Source organism: Nymphaea colorata, chromosome 2, assembly GCF_008831285.2.
Source record: "Nymphaea colorata isolate Beijing-Zhang1983 chromosome 2, ASM883128v2, whole genome shotgun sequence".
In the NCBI taxonomy this organism is placed as follows: domain Eukaryota; kingdom Viridiplantae; phylum Streptophyta; class Magnoliopsida; order Nymphaeales; family Nymphaeaceae; genus Nymphaea; species Nymphaea colorata.
Genome location: NC_045139.1, coordinates 20,755,243 through 20,773,304, shown reverse-complemented (window position 1 = coordinate 20,773,304; position 18,062 = coordinate 20,755,243). Strand labels below are relative to the sequence as shown.

Sequence of the window (18,062 nt, the reverse complement as noted above, 5' to 3'; positions counted from 1 at the left end):
ATTTCTTCTAACTAGAGATTATATTGTGACGTGGAGGCTCTTCCTCTACGTCGACGTAGGAGTTCACTTAAAAAGGATAAGTGACTTTGGTTCTCAATAGAGGAGTTTCACGTGCTGTGTATGATCTTCTTAGAAAAGGTATAGTCTGAGTTTCAGTAATGGCTATTCTTACATTCTCTTCTCGGATTAGGTTGAGTAAAGTTTTCAAATTCAACTAAGGAGTGTGATCTGATACAAATCCTAATTTCCTTATGTTTCTCTTGCATGCAAACTATCCCGTTGCCTGCCTTTTTGTTGTCTTAGATGTTCCATCTTACTAACTGCATTACGGGCTCTTTCCCTTAACGTTATCTTTTGGCCTAGTAGTACTTACGCTTAGCACTTTGGAGTTATCATGACTATAAAAATATATAGACTAGAAATTGGGATACATGCAGCAAGCAAACAGCACAAGCAAAGAAGAATGATTAAAAAGCATAAAAGGAAATGTAGAAGACTTACCAAGCAGGAGTCTGACCCTCCTTTTATTGAAATGAAAAGCTTTACACCCTCTCGGAGATGAGAGGTTCCTTCTTAGCCAAAGGCTAATTTCATGAATCAGACTGACATGGAAAAGGAAAGTACACACTTATTCTTCTTTCTCTCTTTCTCTATGTCGAGCTCCCGAGTCATTTTTTCTACTCCCCGTTCTTGAGAGAGCTTTCTCCTTTTATAGATATTGCCAAACCTCATCCATGAACGTGGTTGGAGGATAATAGCCGTTGTTGGAGGACAGTTGTCTTTCATTTTCTTGAAGTATTGCAAAATGATAGGTGAGATGTCATGCGAGGCTGGTAATGGTATCCAGTTGTCCCACCTTATTGCAAGGTGACAACAAGAGAATAGAGGCTTTTGATCTTATCAACAACTTTTCCGCATTACACGGTAGTGAGTGAAGGGAAAAGTTTGATGCTATATGTGTATCCTTGCATCACTTGACAAAGCATCTTTACCGTCTTTTGCTGAGCCAAAAAACTCTTACCATTTTTTAGTGCCTAGCCTTCTCATAGGGACATGTTGTTGGTGATGAGTCAGACTTCCTTCTGCATGTGGGGAGAAAATTTGATTTAGCTAGGGTGAGCTGCCCACGTCCCCTAACTAGCCAATGCCTTTTGACCGTGAAGGTCTTCAATCCTTAATTTAGTTTCTGCAGAAGGTGTTTTCTTGCTGCAGACATAACAAGTACCTGTTGGGTGCTTAGCGAGCTGGTAGTAGGCTTTGTCTATGTTTGGAGCATTTTGCAGTTCTCCTTGGTCTATTTTGTGGATAAATCAATGGAGTTTACCAAGAGTAGTAGTGTCCTTCTTTTTTATGAGAGTTGATGACGACGCACCAGTTGGTAGATGCATGGTGCCCCCATATGCCTCTTTCTGCCTGTGAATGAGCAGTCCTGACTAAGACTTTCATGCCGAAGGCACATCAATAATAGATAAAGTTTAATTTGCCTTCAATGTAGGGATATGGTTTATGCTTCTGGGTAATGTCAAAAGTTAGATGAAAGTCTTTCTCTACTAGACTTTGAAAGGATTACGAGTTCAGGGGCTACTGAGTAGAATTTCAGGAAAATAATTGACTCAGTTGTAATTCCCGGGTTTTCAGTTGTAAATTCTTTTACTGTATTTTCTATCTCGGATGCTAGTAAGGCAACTTCTTCTAAGGAAGGAGAGAGGTATATCAGGGCCAGGGAACCAAACTGGAACTAATTTTTAATGATCTCAGGGTGGCACCCCTATAAACAGGTCAGACGAGGGTATATGCTTGTACAGTCTATTAAAAACTATCCATTTGATCCTTTGATGGAAATGACAAACAAATCTCTGGGAGTGCTAAAGTATTCATTAACTGGTTCAAGAATGTTGTTTGCTCTGGAAAGATTTTTGACAAATGGCTGGTTTTGTCAGCAACAGTTTTTACAGTAATCTCCTCTTGTATTTGCATCTTCCCATCTTCTTTTTTGGGTTGCTACTACTCTGGTCTTACCCAAAGTGACTTGAAGTAGATCCATGGCATCATCCCATCTAGATGGTGAGCTCAGTGTGTTTTTCCATGAATTCGACAAAAAGTTTCTGTTGTTCTCATCCATATGCCATTACCATATTGATGGCTTTAAACAAATCTTCTGACAGCTTATCCATTCTGGATTGTTAATAACCTGAAAAGGATATAAGCGATATTATTATCCTTACCATTGACGTGTTCAAAAGTGACTTGAGTTGAATAAGCCAAAATGTTGTCCCGAAAGTTTAACCATTATCGGGTTGATGAACTCTTCCCTATTTCATGGAGCTGGAAATGGAACTTGACAATTGGTATCAGAGCTACCCTCCTTAGTTGAATTTGAAAAGTTTATTCAACCTAATCGAAGAAGAGAAGGTAAGAATAGCCATGAGTGAAACTCAGACTATTACCTTTTTTAGGAAGATCACGCACAGTACATGAAACTCCATCCTCCAAGAACTAAAGTCACTTATCCTTTTTAAGTGAACTCCTGTGTTGACATAGAGACAGAGCCTCCACATCACAACATAACCTCTAGTTAGAAGAAATAGTTGAGACCTCTAAGGACCAGCAAGCACGAGGGTTTCATACACTAGAAAGTTATAAAGACGAAATAGAAGATTTTAAAACAAATGTTCGAAATCAAATAGAAGAATTACAAGAAAAATAATAATTAATAAACCATCCTCTACCTCCGCTTTTATGAATCAAAATGACAAAACAAGTATAATCAGAATTTTAAAATAATAATCATGGTTAAGAAAGATGCCAAACTTCCACCTACTTTTGGTTAGGTATAAAATCACCAGAGGTTAATCCATTATAGATGTACAAGCCTTGATTGGCACGGGTTGTATGAATACCATCATAGACAAATCACTCATAGACCCAAGATACATCAAACAAATGAGTGAACCCATTATGGTAGAAACCATGTGAGGTGTCAAACTTCAATATACAGAATATGTTCCTATAGGAATTAGTGACCCTCTAATTTTGGACTATTGGAGAAACCCTAACACAAGCATCAAAGGGTCCTACCCTTTATGTTAAGCTCTTTGATACAAAAAACATATACTGCATCAATGGTTTGTCCTTTTTGATCGGATATCGCAAAGGAGTTGTTATTTCAAAACTCGGTCTCCAATTACTTTGAGACCTACATACCTTGTTTGATCCAACCTACTTTGAACCTTACATCTATCCTCTGGTCTTGATCAGAGTGCTCGAGAAGCATAGTGGGACACCCCCTCAACCTTCACCGCCTTTGTCACCTCCATCCATAACATCACCACAAAAAACTAAATGGACGTGGACAAATAAAAAGAAAAAGTGCAACACTGATCTTGCTTGTCCCTTACGTGGATAGTGCCAAAAAAATCCAAACCAACTTTGCCAAGCTACTAGACTCACAACGACATTGGGAAAAGAATAAGGCTGTTTGTAAACTAGATATAGTCAATCCAGATCTCTAGATTAAAACAACCAATATTAAACACTCTTTGAAAGAAGAAAAGGACATGGAAAACTACATCAAGGAACTCTTAAACTTGAAAGTAATATGAAAGAGCACAAGTCCTCACAGGTCTTCTACTTTTATTGTTAATAAACACTCCAAACAAATTCGAGAAAAAACAAGAATGGTAATAAACTACAGAAGGCTAAACAACAATAATAGAGATGATGGGTATAATATTCTGGAACAAAATGTCTTGATCTAGAGGATTCAAGATAAAAATTACTTCTCTAAGTTTGACTGCAACAGTGACTTCTAGCATATCAAAATGGAAGATACGTCTATTGGATGGACAGCCTTCACCCATCCACAGTAGCACTTTGAAGGTAGTCGGTCATGTTCAAGAGAAAAAGCAAGGTAACTAAGAATATTGACATTTCAGAATTTTAGCTAGTTGTGCCCAAAGGTGCCTTGTTTTTATTTTGTTGTGCTTGATCTTTTCTATTTTTGCCAAATATAGTTAAGGTGGAGTACATGTGTGTATTAGTTGTATCACCAAAGTGATATCCTAATGACCTTTGGTATTTGCCTTGGAAATGTAAGGGGCCTTGTAGTTTACGTTTTCCATTCATTGTTTCATGTAATGCAGCCAACTTATGAATGTCTTATATTCATTTATGGTGTTTAGTTCTATTTTTTTGCATGATGGATCAAATTTCAATAAATGGAAAGAAATTGTGATGCTCACTTTGGGGTATAAGGATCTGGCATTGCGAAGAAATGAGCCTACAGCTCTTACACTATAAAGTACACATGAGGAAAAAGGGTTCTTTGAAAAGTAAGAGCGGTCCAATCAACTTAGTTTGTTGCTTTTGCAATCTAGAGTCACAAAGAGCATATGAGGTGTAATCCCACAATGTAGAAGGGCGAAAAAGTTTATTGACACCACTGAGGCACAACTTGTCAGTTTCAGTAAAGTCAGAGCTAATACCCTGATGTCTAAGTTGATACCTATGACATAGATACCTATGAAGTACATTGGTGGGAGTAATATTCATCAACATATTATGAAAAGGAGGAATATGGAGACACAGCCTAATGAATGTCATTGACAATATCTAACTCTTTCTTAGTGCATTTCATTTTTGCGTCTCTATCATTGGAGTATGTACCATTTAAAATCTCCTACAAGACACATAATGTTCAATTGATAATTAATGAACTACTGCTCAAGTGTGTTGAGGAAGAGGAGAGACTACAAGCTGAGAGTGCATAGTGCACATATGGCGTCTCACCAAGACTCTAGCAAGTTTGGACAAAAAAAAAGTTATGAAAAAAGTGCTAGAAAGAAGTTATCATGAGAAGGTACTTCCTAAACCAAGTAGTCCAGTCTGGCTCCCATAAAGTGCTTCTTTTGTAAGAAAATGAGACATAGCCACATGGAATACAAGAAATGGATGGAGATGAAAGGTAATTTGTCATTTGTTTCTCATGAATGTAATTTATTACATGTTCCTGTAAATAGTTGGCATATTGACTCGGATGCTATAGTACATATTACTAATGCTTTGCAGAACTTTATGAGCAGAAAAGAACTAACAATGGATAAAAAAAAGCATCTTTTCATGGAATATGATGAGTTTATGTGTAAAGGTTGTTGAGATCTACCAAGCTAAACTTGATACTTGTTTTTAAAGAACTAACAATGTTTTTCTCTTTTGTGTGATAGTTTATATAAATTAAACATAAAGACTCAAGAAACATTAGTTTCTGAATTTGCATTAACTAGTTAAACATCGCATCATAAATTATAACTCTTATATGCTCTAGCATCGCAGATTAGGCTATATCTTTGAAAAGAAAAAGACTTATAAAGGAAGATATTTTAAATGGTCCATGTATTGATTGTATAAAGGTAAAACAAACCGACACTTATAAAGAAAGTGCTAAGAGAAGTAATGAGATATTAAAGAGAGTCTATACAGATGTCTGTGGACCTTTCACTCTATGTTATATTGACAAAAAGTATCTTGTCACCTTTGTGTATATGTATTTCTACTTAATCTTTGAAAAGTTAGATGTATGTCAGGTTTTCAAAGAGTTTAAGAAAGAAGTAGAGAAACAAACTGATGAAATAATCAAGATAGTTAGATTAGATACAAATGTTGAATATTATTGTAGATTTACTAGGATTGGACAAATGAAAGGTCCATTGATGCAAGTTTTAAACAATAGGGCATTGTACCTCAATATACTATACTTGGTAGTGCCTATTAGAATAACATAGTAAAAAGGAAAATTCGTATGCTTAAAGAAATGGTTAATGCTATGTTAAATTTCTCTACTCTTCCTATTCATCTGTGAGAAGAAACTCTTAAGACAACAATACATATTTTTAATAAAGTCCATACTAAGGTTGTACCTAAAACTCCATAAAAATTTTGACTAATAGAAAACCTTCTCTATCTTATATGCACATATGGTAATGTCTTGCTGAAGCTAAACTATATAACCCCCACATAAAGACATTTAATCTTAGAACAACCAGGGGCTTTTCATTAGTTATCTAGAAACATAAAAAAGATACAAATTCTATAGTCCATCTTATTCACTACATATTGTGGAAATAGATAAAACTAAGTTCCTAAAAGATGGTTTAGTTGAGCTGAATGCATTACAAAACCTAAAGTTTGAAGAATTGCGGCATACAAAATATAAACCCACTAAAGAAAGTATTAAAAGATTCAACTTTATCATATCTTATGATAATACAAAAGTTTATTCAGTATGTAATGTACCAAACCATTGAACCATTAGGTTAAGTATGTACAATTACTTGTTCGTAGATCCACTAGAATAAAGAAACCTTTTATTCCACCTAACTATATAATGTATATACAAGAGTCTGATGATTTCATAGATATTAATAAAGATCTTCATACATTTATTAGAATCTATAAAGAATAAAGAATACACGTATTAGATAAATGTCATGAAAGAAGAGCCTGACTTTATGGCTAAAAACCAGACGTGGAATCTTACCGAGTTACCTAAAAAAATAAACCCATAAAATGTAAATGAGTCTATATAACCAAAAAGGACTCTAAAGGTAAAATTGAAAGATGCAAAGCAAGACTAATTGCTAAAAGGTTCACCTACATGGAGGCATATACTATAAATAAGACGTATTATCCTGTATCTAATAAAGAGTCAATAAGAATAGTTCTTGTCTTAGTAAGTCATTTTGATTTGGTGTTACACCAGATAGATGCTAAAACAATTTTTCTAAAGGAATATCTAAATGAAGAAATATATATGGAACAATCTCAAGGGTTTTCTGAAAGCAATACAGATCATTTAGTTTGCAAACTTAATAAGTCAATCTATTTACTTAAACAAGCCTCTCGACAATGATATGTAAAGGTTTTCAAAGTCATTGCAACTTTTGGGTTTACATAACAAATCATTGATCGATGTATATACCTTAAGAATGTAGGAGCAAGTTCATAATTTTGATATTATATATTGATGATATTATGCTTGCAACTAATGGCATACATATGCTAACAAAATTCAAACAATTTCTTGCATCTCATTTTGAAATGAAGGATATGGTTGAGGCTAATGTTCTGAACATCGAAATTCACCAGAACAAAAATAAAGGAGTTTTAAGCATTTCTCAAACTGCATACATCAGCAAAGTATTTAAGAGATACAACATAGAAAATTACTCTCCAACTTTAATTCATATTGCTAAAGGGGATAAACTAAGCCTAAATGATTGTCCATGTGACCAATATCTAATGACACAAATGAATAACATTTTATATGCATCAATCGTTGGTAGGCTGCAGTATGCATAGACTTGCACTACATTGGATATTTATTTTGTTGTTGGATTGTTTGGGAGATTTCAATCAAACCCAAACATGACATATTAGAAGGCCATAAAGAGAGTCATGCGATATTTGCATGACACAAATAGACTATATGTTGACACATTGTAAGATGGCCACCTTGACGTAGTTGGTTTCTTTGATGCTGACTTGGTAGGATGTGTCGATAGTAGAAAATCTACTATAGGATATGTCTTTCTTTTAGTTGTAAATGTCATCTCATAGAGTAACAAGAAGCAAACTGTTACTGCTGCTCATACAATGGAAGTAGAGTTTATTGTATTATATGAGACTACTTCGCATGCAATATGGATAAAAAAACTTCATTTCATAGCTCAAGGTAATGGAATCTATTGAGAGGCCACTTAAAGTTTACTGTGAGTACAACTTCTTGTAAGCATGGAATTAAATTACTTTATTGTTAAAGAGATGACATAAAATCATCTGGTGTGGATTCAATACATCATGGTGGCAAACCCTCTTACTAAAGCACTAGTGTCTTCACTATGTTCGGAGAAGATGAGTCAATTGGATTCGTGTAAGCATATCGTATGTAATATAGTGATCACAAATAGTTTGTTGATTCTCGTAAAGTTTGATGTCTTTTTTACATAAATATTTTTCTTATTTTATTGTTTGAGGAATCTAAAACAATGACTTAAAAGACCGTGGAATGGATCTCAAGGCCAATCCATTCATAAAGTAATTACCTACTCGTATCAATCATGAGTAGTGCTAAAGGACCGTGGAATAGATTGTTGGGATGTGTTGGATCCGAACGCACCAAAATAGTCCTGCATTGATAAAGATAAGCAATTAGAGTCGACTAAACACATAAGTTATAATGAAGTGTCCCGTGATGAGAGGGACACGTTATAGACACAACTGCCTTGGGTAAAGAGTTTTTTTAAGCACTCGTCACAGCCGCTTGTGTATCCTCATTGTACGAGTGATGGCTAAGGGGAGAACCCCAGCTCATTCTTCCATTGCTGCCAGTGCAACAACCACCGACAGTTCCACGGTGGTCCCCAACTCAGGTTCATCTCTTTCATTGGAGCAATGAAAAATTTTGTTTTGTCTCCATCTGATCTATGAGCACCCCAACAGAATGCAGCATTATATGAGCTCAACTCATTCAACAAAATCTACTTTTGTTCCCTAGAGGGGCAGAGGCAGGTGTTGGCAATTACCCACACATACTTACCAAAAATTCCTATTTTCATCTTGATATTTAAAGAAAAAAAAATTCATTTACATATTGGTGCTCCTTAAAAAATTAAAATTTTTAACTAGGGCCGTTTAAACCATAATTCTTGGCTCCACCTCAGATTCCCCGTCATAAGCTTGATATGATCTAGTACCATGTGACACATGGAGAGTGAGAATTTTGGTGACATGGACTTGGCTCGTGAATTTTAAAAGAAGTGAGACGTGATGTAACAAAGTATTTTTCTTCATTTTTAGTCTGCACTATGATTTTTAAATTTAAAGAATTTTTAAAAGTAACTTAAAGTCTATAGAACTAACCACGTATATTTTATACATATCAATATCATGTCCTCACATCCGCTTGTGTGAGGATGAAGGTAGGTTCAAAATAGCATGTCCTTGTGACGTATGTTTTAGCTGAAGAGGTTGAGATGTTGGCAACTCAAATCTATAATAAACATGGATGGTCAGACTTGCTTAATTGAAAATCATACAACGATCTGAAACTAAAGACAGAAAAATATATTAATCCATATTTTTCACCCTATAATTTGTCAATCCCATTGGGACCCCATAAGAATCGACCATGGAAAAAGGGGCGGCAGCGCTTGACTATGGAAATCAATGTACATTCATCTGTTTTATGCAGGGGTGGAGCTAGAAATCTTTAGCTAAAAGGTGCAAGTAATAAACTTTAAAATTTTAAAAAGGCATCAATATACCAATGAGAAAAATTGTCCTAAGATGTCAATGGAAAAATAAGAATTTTTTGTTGCTCAGTATGGGAAATTGCCCGCACATTACCCACACCAGCATCTAAACCCTTGGATTTATGTAATGCTTTTTAGTAGTTTGAAAAACGATAGATGATGTGCTCAGCTGTGTATGAAAAATGTGTAAGAATAATTTCTTTGGCAAGTGGAAGGCTGTAACTAAGGATATCTAGGTTGTGCGCCTCTAACATTATAAATTGGCGGCCTTCCATAAAGAGGGATGGACTCCCTTAGAAATTACCTTGTGAATCCATGCATGGCAGCCTGGCCTAGACCATGATCTGTCTTTACCAAACCTACAAATCTCAAAATCCATTGTGTAGATGTTGCTCCATGTTGGTGAGCTAGAGACTTGTAGTTTAGTGGAAATGGCGACAAGCTGGAAAAAGTGACATGGGCCTAGCTGGGTAGGTGGGCTTCAAATATTCAAGTTAATGAAGGTTTAAAATTCAAAAGTGTGTTCCTTCGTATATTATAAGGCCTAGGCAAAGCGGACACATGATTTCTCAAGAGAAAGAAAAAGAGAGAGAGAGAGAGAGAACTTGTCCCTAGAGGCCTAATAACCATAGGAATCCAACTGATGACAGACCCTTTACCTACCACATCAGCTCCACCAGCTATTCTAAGCCCCTTAGAGAGAGAGAGAGAGAGAGAGAGAGAGAGAAATCAAGTAATTTGATGTTGCATGCTATTTGTGCACCACCTCCAATGGCAATACGTTTTTTCTTGATTAACTTGTAATTGTATTGCTGATGCGAGTAGATTATAAGGCCTAGGCAACGAGGAGACATGATTTCGAGAGAGAACCTGCCCCTACAAGCTTAATGCCCATGACAGACCCTCTACGTACCCATCAATTCGGCTAGCTACACTAAGCCCCCTGGGGAGAGAGAGAAAGAGAAGCGAATCAAGTAACCTGATGTTGCATGCTGTTGTGCACCACCTCCAATGGCCATACGCCTCTTCTTGATTAACTTGCAATTGGATTGCCTGATGCAAGAAGGCTATGGTTTTGGTAGTGTTTTACATTCACTACCCAACTCAATGCCTGGCCCCACTAATGCTTTGGCAGCAACAAGATGCGGATGCCGCCACCTTCATCATGACTTGGTTTTAGTTCCTCAGTTTGGAACTCACCAATCTTAATTTCCTCCCTCTTCGATCTCACTATAGATTCTTGTCAAGTAAAGTCAATATGAGTGGATATGCCTTTTAATGCTTCTGATCGGATCCAGATCCAGATTCATAACTTTGGATCCAGTTTAGTGATCTATTCATCTACCTGCACATTGCAGTAGAATATATTCATCATCTTGTGCTGTGGCTTGTTTGCAGAGATGTGTTCCAGTAAACGTGATTTCGCTACCATGCGGTATGAATTTTTGTCGCTGCTTCGGACATGAGGATGCAGAACTTTTTGTTAATGAAGAAAGAACCAATTTTGGTAATTAAATGACGGACAATTTGTCAAGCTCATTCAGACGCAGCAGGGTGTGTCTGAAACGAAAGGGTGAAGGAACGCCACATATGACAATTTCTGCCAAAATATTCGATGAAAGGTATGTTGAGACAATCAGTCCTCACTATCTCAAACAGTGCATGTACTGGAAAGAGTTGCAGATTTAGGGGGGTGCATGGGAATATGTGGAGAGCTAGTGTATGGGGTAGACCATCTCATGCTTGAAAGTTTGGGTTTGAGATGAGCTGTCTCATGATGCATTGTCAGATGAATCAAACGCACCCGAACCGGGAACTAACCGGGCAACTTAGCTGCGTCGAGTAGTGCCATCGAGAGCACGTACAGTCCACTGTGACCTGTTGACATAACACAAGGCAGTAACTCATCACATAGACTTCTGTTGAGTCTATGTTGGAGGGACTGGCCATATTAAAACATCACTTTTCTCTTCCATCCCTAAGGAAGGTTTGATTACTTCGGATTTGAAATTGTGGACTTGACGTGACATGTTTTTGCTGATACAAATGGTTCAACCAACTAAGGGTATTAGGTCAGGCCTAAGGCCTGCACTTAAGATTCTTATTTTACTTTGCACTGAAAAAAAAAAGTTAGATTTAAGATCCGGAGGGAGGGAGGGAGGGGGTTTGTTTTCCGATCTTAACTCTACGGTTTCAAATCCCAATGATGTATTTGTTAAACTAAGGATTTCAAATCCTCGATGATATGAGATCCTTGAAGATTTTAAATCTGAGGCTATCAAACGCCTCCTAAATAACTTGACACTCGAATCATTCTGGCTGACCCTGCAATTGGCACCCTCCCACCTGCCATTCTTAGCATCATATGCATAGTCGAAGAAGGAGAAAAAGCAAGATATCGAGAATGATAAGATCATTCGATGATCTTCCAGGACAGCAAATAGATAATTCCTATGGGGTCCGAGCTATGTTCCAGGAGAATCCAAAGTAATACCCTGTTGATAATTTAATCGCTAGATAGATTGTCTGATTGACGCTCAGCCGATACATCATGTTCATTCTCGTTTCTTTCTCCTTGTATAAATCATGCATGTTATGGAACCTTGTAAAGGTTGTCTCTCCATATCTTCAGGCGTATATCTATGTGAGACAGGATGATACGTACGCAACCCCTAAGCTTTTGGTGGTTAATTTATACTACCTGATGTTCAGGGGTCTTGGAAAGATGAATCTTATGAGGATTTATCAAATGATTTTTTGACCTCTTCTTTAGGCTGCTTTTTAACCGAGCAACGGCGGAAAGGCGGGAGTTCTTCTTTTGAAGGTTTAAGCTGTCCTAGGAGTAGGCAGGGGAGTCATCCAGGCCTGCACTTTTGAACCGAAATAATTCTAACTTAGGACTGGCTAGTTGAGATTTCATTATGATCTTGATTACACTTGCCGTTCACCACAGTCGCCGAGACTGATGTACTGCACCCTTTTTACTTAAGAAAGTCACCAAGATCTTTGGATATATATGCCAAAAATTTTCTGCGTCTATGAGGTGAAAAGCTTATTGATTTGAGGACAGACCAGTGACATTCAGTGTCGGCACCACATATAGGCAGGTGTCTGCAGTTGAAGACTCTTTAATTAGTATTCCTCAGACCAAAATTTCTGGCTCTGCCACAGTTGATATGTTGTTTCCTTACCAGAAAGTTCTCTCGACTGTATTAATGGCCTTGCAACACGGAATTTACACGGACCAGCTGGGGCCCTCTGCTGCCAAGAAGTCTTGTGCATAGACTTTACTTGGACCAGCTACTCAAGGTAGAGCGGATTCTATGACTTGGAGAGATGAAAAGGAAAAGAATTTACAGAACTAAAATTGAAAGCAGATCGATTACTGGGATGAACTTAGGGGTGACAAAGGCATCTTCAAGTAAAAGACGTGATGAGATCTAAGATTCTATTCATGTTCCTACTATACACTGCACGTGATTTGGCAGCATTCCTTCAAAGCTTGATTCTCGAACGAGAACAAAAGAAAAGGAAAAAAGAAAATGTAGATCGTAGGCACAATCATTTTCATGACTTGTGCATTGTTTTCATAGCTGATAAGCTTGACAGGTTGAACTAATTTCTCAGTTTTAGACCTAATGTCCAAAACAAGTAGGCCAGTGGGCCATCCAGAGATCATAAAGATCGGTTGATGGAAATTGGCACTCAAGCCACATCAATTCCTTCCAATGATTTTATTCTTAACTAAGGAAAAAGAGAATTTATTGTTTTGATATGATACTATGTGCCCACTTGTTGTTAATATTATTATCCTACTTTAGGGCCAAGAAAGAACAAGCTGCATACTATATAATAATGCAATCCATGAAATCCACCACTATTCATATAATCTAAGATCAATTCTTGAATAGAAAGGTGCTTTGTTGCCTTCTTTTTTATCATTCTCGGCAACTTCATCACAGAATTTCCGGTGTCTATACAAAACATGTAGATCTTTGTAGATCTTTGTGTCTTTTGGGCGATTATATGAAATTGGCAACCAAAATAGTCGATGTAATCTCCACAATTCAACAACTATTATACTGTTCAACTTCAATGCACAAAAAATTAGAAAAGAGTTTCGAGTCTCATTGGGCTGTAGACACATATATTGAACACTTTTCCGGCATCATATGCGTGTTTGAGGCTGTTATGGGCATTGGATCAGGCGTAAGCCCTTCAGTTACCTGACCTGGGTCAGGTTGGACTCAGGCCCAAAAAAAAGTGGAGCCTCTTATAGGGTCAACTTTAGCCCTGTGATGAGAATTGATAGGTCCACCCAAACGGCCGTCCTGAGACAAGACGGAACCGGTCATGCTAATAATCTGATCTCAGTCGGGCCTGAAATTTTTCTTGGGTATATGGGGCTCGGTCTGAGCTGGCCAAGGGTCGCCCAATGTCCACCCTCAATCCAAGTGCATGGTTACTCTGACTCAAAAGTAAAGGCAAACTGTTACCTGCTGTGCAGAAAACACCAAGATGAATGTTTATCTCAATCAGTCTCTCTCTCTCTCTCTCTCTCTCTCTATATATATATATATATATATATATATGACATAATGTGCAGCATGAATTGCGCAAAAGGGCTACAGGAAATTAGGGAGGTGGTTGTCCGTAACTACAGGGTCCTTTTTTTGTTTTCTGCAGTGTGACAAAGCTCAAAGCAAGTCTTCAGTTGTCCCTTCCAGTAATATTTCTTTCTCTGAACTCGTAACTGCCACGCTTTGTTTCGTTTGACAATTCTTACATCTTATCTTATATTTAGTATAGCAAACTCACCACGGATCAAATATCAAAAGGGAACTTAAAATACCCTCTTCCCTTCAAATTCATAAAGACAAGCTGTCCCTGTCCCTGGTTCTGTCAGAAGTTAGGGACCAAGTTCATCAAATTGATTACTTTTCCCATGTGAAATTGTTGTATAACTTTTTCTCCAGGAGAAATTGATAGGGGCAGGATGGAAATGCAGATGTTTTGAGGCTGGCAGAATTTGACAATACACCATAAAATGTACCAGGGCCTTCTCTTGTGTTTCCTTTTGGGATATGCAGAATAAGTGGTCATTATGAATTTCAAAGGCATAGCCGAGCACAACTAAGAATAAATAGGTTACCTTTGAAAAACCAAGAATGTTACTGGTTAATCAACGCAAAAGTGCATTTTGCTCGAGATGTATTAAGTTCTTTTAGGACCTTTATTTTCATGTGATGATGGAGAGGTTACAGACTACATGTCTCACGTTCTGTCTGCCGTAATTCAGTTGCAGAATAACAAAAAGGATGACTTAGCTTTAGGTAATCTCCAGATAAATTAATTGCAACTGAATGGTGAGTCGTCCAAGCACTTTCTTTTCATATTTTATGCGATCAAGGTAACTTCATTAAAATGAATGAAGCCATGATTCATGATGGTGATGCTCGATGTCCTTTTAGCTTTAATCGTGAACTATATACATAAAGGATACTTTCTACTTAACGGTTAGGTGGTAAGTGGTCCTGCAAGTACAGATTATTAAGCTTAGATCCGTTTTCAGAACAACAATTTAAGTTCCATAAACGTATATTTAAGTATTCCATCACATTATTTGCATAAACCACACACACAAACATACACTAACACAGAGAGCAGATTTTGATGCAACAAATGACACCAGAACCTGTTATGAACATAACTGCACTATGAAGCATCATGTAAAGCAAATCTTCCAAAGACTTCCTCGCAAGGGTTCCACTGATCTGGTGGAGGTGACTTCCTATCATCAACGGTGGAGACTACTTTCTAACATCGGCAAACTGAATAGATGTCAATAGCTTGAGACTGGCCATAAGCACACGCCCTTGCCATGAGGCAAGATCTAGGTGCATTGCCAAGGAAATCTGGGCCTTCAAACCAGTGAGATTCATAAGTTGGAGCACTGATTTTCCCCATCACTTAAAAGCACACACTTGTCAGCTCACCCTTAGTGTAAGTTGTAACTGAATAGAAACTCAAGTCTGGTCAAGAAAATTTTGGCACACAAGGGCATAATGTGACATGATTAAGAAAGAAGATGCATAACAAGAAAGTTAACTCAAACGTATGCCACTAACAGTCGACTCTCACTGGAACTGAAAGGCAAACTTCCTCTTCGGATGCTAATGTTGTTCAACCGTTTTCTTCCTTTCGACTGAAAATACCTGCAGTTGAATGTTTTTCCTCCTGTTCACTAGTTTTTCTGGTGATATCAGGATATTTTAGTTTATGTAGGTTAATTCAAGAGACCATTTTCACAAATGGTTTCAGATTGAGTTCATATGTGGGTGTGGACATAAACAGATACAGATATTCAAAATAGTTATACCATTTGGCTGTAGCAAAAAAAAAAACACTTGTCCTAGATCAAGGCTCTAACTGTTCGGCTCAATTCCCTGGTAAGATGGAGAAGATTAAAATAATAATCTCCACACAAGGATGGTAAAGAAGCCACTTTAGTTAGAAGTTAGAACATAAATGACTTGATTGTTTCAATCATACGAGGACAGAAATGGAGCCATGCAAGTGTTGCTTATTGGTTTCTCGAATACAGCTCATTAAATACAAAGCAGAACATTATATTATTCCTACAACTCACAATCTGCAGGCACAAAAATCACATTAACTTGCACATTGTGCATCTTATGCCTTGCACATTGTGCATATTCTGCAGTCTGGAATCCCAATTTCATCCACATCAAGCCAATAACCAATTCACTAAACTTGAGAACGAAGAATCGACAATGGCTTACGCTGTCACGACCACACCTTGAAACAAGAGATCAAAGGACAAAGAAAAATAGTTCCAAACCCAAAAGCATGCCGTTTTTTGTATGTTCCACCTGCAAACTGAGACAGAGAAACGAGTTTTCTAGTTATCAAGCCTCGACGAGGAGAAGCGACAAACTGTGCCAACATACGCAATTCAAGGAACCACGTAACAACTCAAAAGGAATAACAGTTACCTGTATTTTCATACTTCGACGAAGATTTTGCAGGGCAAGAAAGCGGCACCCAGGGCCCGATTCAATCGTCTACAGGTCATCCACAAATACTATCAGCAAGGCTTCTTTCCAGTGGCTTAGAGAGACATACCTTCTTTCGTATCAAAACCACAACCACCATCTTTAATTCTCCAAAAAAATTATAACCTCCCTATTAGTGCCTTGATCCCTGTGAATCGTCTTTGCTAGTCTGCTGCTTCTGTTGCTGTTGTTGCTGTTGTTGCTGTTGCGGCTGCGGCTGCTGTTGTTGCGGCTGCTGCTGTTGATGAATTGGAGCTGCTCTACTTTGCCCAATCTGATGGTAGTAATTCAAAGCCTGAGATGCCAGCACCCCAATATGACCATCAGGAGAAAGACCGAGCTCCAAACCAGGAAGAGACTGACTGTGGGTACCCAAGATTGAGCTCAGATTCATCGCGCCAAGATGAGTAGCCGGCAATTCGAACCCTGGAAATCCGACTCTTTGAGCGAAATTCACATTCTCAGACCCCAAGTTTGATGATGATGGAGCAGAAGAGTGCAAAAACCCACAGCTGAGACCACCGACACTGGGCCACAAACTACCTGTAGCAGAATGAGATCTGCCCACAGTCATGGCCCAATTGGTCCTCCCACTGCCAATTCCATGGCCCAACTCGTCCATCTTTTGATGAAGGCCTGCAGAAACGGAGGTCCCCTGTGCGGACATGGAGCCAGCTGCAACAGCAAGGGTTGAAGCAGGGATGGTGCCCGTTCCCGTGGCTGCTATAATGGATGGCTCTGCCTGCTGCAGAAGCCACTGAATGGTCTCGCCATCAGATTTATGGCCCAATTCTCTCGTCAGTTGGAAGATCCTGGCTGCACAGAGTGCAGGCATCCTGATCCTCCTCCCCCTCCCGTCGACCTTCGTGTGCCGATCCTTATTGGAGCTCCTCTTGGGTGCCAGCTGCCTCTTCCCTTCCTCCTTCTCAGCCACCACTACCTGCAAATCCTTGGCCTCCATCTTGTCGTCCCTCGGGAGGCCCAGGGCTTGATGGAATTTGGGCACTTATTGGGTTGGAGCCCTCGAAGAGCCCTTCGGATCCATTGGAAAAAACAAAAAAAATGGTACTTTTCTGAGGAAAAGATTGGCCCTCCAAAGTTTTAGATTTTCATGGGGTTTCACTGTTTGTATATACCAGCAGAGGTCTGCAGACTGCAGATGAGGATGAATGCAGATGAGGATGAAGGTGAGTTGTTGCAATAGCAAGAAAAGAAAAAGCAACAAAAAAAAAAGGGATATAGAGACAGAGAGAGAGAGAGAGACCCAAGCACCAGTCACTCGATAGAGGTAGGAAGTATAGGAGTCGACCCGAGAGAGCGAGAGAGTACCGAGCTAATAGAGAGAGAAAGTGGACTTGTACGAAGTTGTGGACTTCGGACAGTAGTCTTCTACCAAGTTACGGCGCGTTGGGGGGCCTTTTTACCCAGGTTTCTAGAGAGAGAAACTGTAGAGAAGCGTCCTGTGCCAAGTTTTTTACAGCGGGAAAGTAGACCTGGAAACTTTTAACAAGTGGAGACGATAGAGAGAGGGCTTTAGACTAAGTTACACTTGTTCAGAGAGAGAGAGACGAGACGAGACGAGACCGCCCACCACTACTCGTCCCTACCCTTTTTTTAGAAGCTTTTGACCGTTTGTTAAGGGTGATTTTGACTGCTTGCAGAAATAAGCTTTAACTGC

At 38.5% G+C, this 18,062-nt stretch overlaps 1 protein-coding gene across 1 annotated transcript; it reads right to left on the bottom strand.

Moving 5' to 3' along the window:
* Window positions 1-15,845: 15,845 nt before the first annotated feature.
* On the bottom strand, window positions 15,846-17,740 carry LOC116249156 (transcription factor TCP20-like). The gene is made up of 2 exons (XM_031622330.2): window positions 16,325-17,740; window positions 15,846-16,208 (listed from the first exon to the last, which is right to left on the bottom strand). The coding sequence occupies exon 1, from the start codon at window positions 17,343-17,345 to the stop codon at window positions 16,518-16,520; it is 828 nt and encodes a 275-aa protein (XP_031478190.1). The 5' UTR covers window positions 17,346-17,740; the 3' UTR covers window positions 15,846-16,208; window positions 16,325-16,517.
* Between the last annotated feature and the right edge of the window lie 322 nt (window positions 17,741-18,062).

Excerpts from the sequence above, each read along its gene's own strand:
- LOC116249156 (XM_031622330.2), bottom strand. The coding sequence starts at position 17,345 with ATGGAGGCCAAGGATTTGCAGGTAGTGGTGGCTGAGAAGGAGGAAGGG.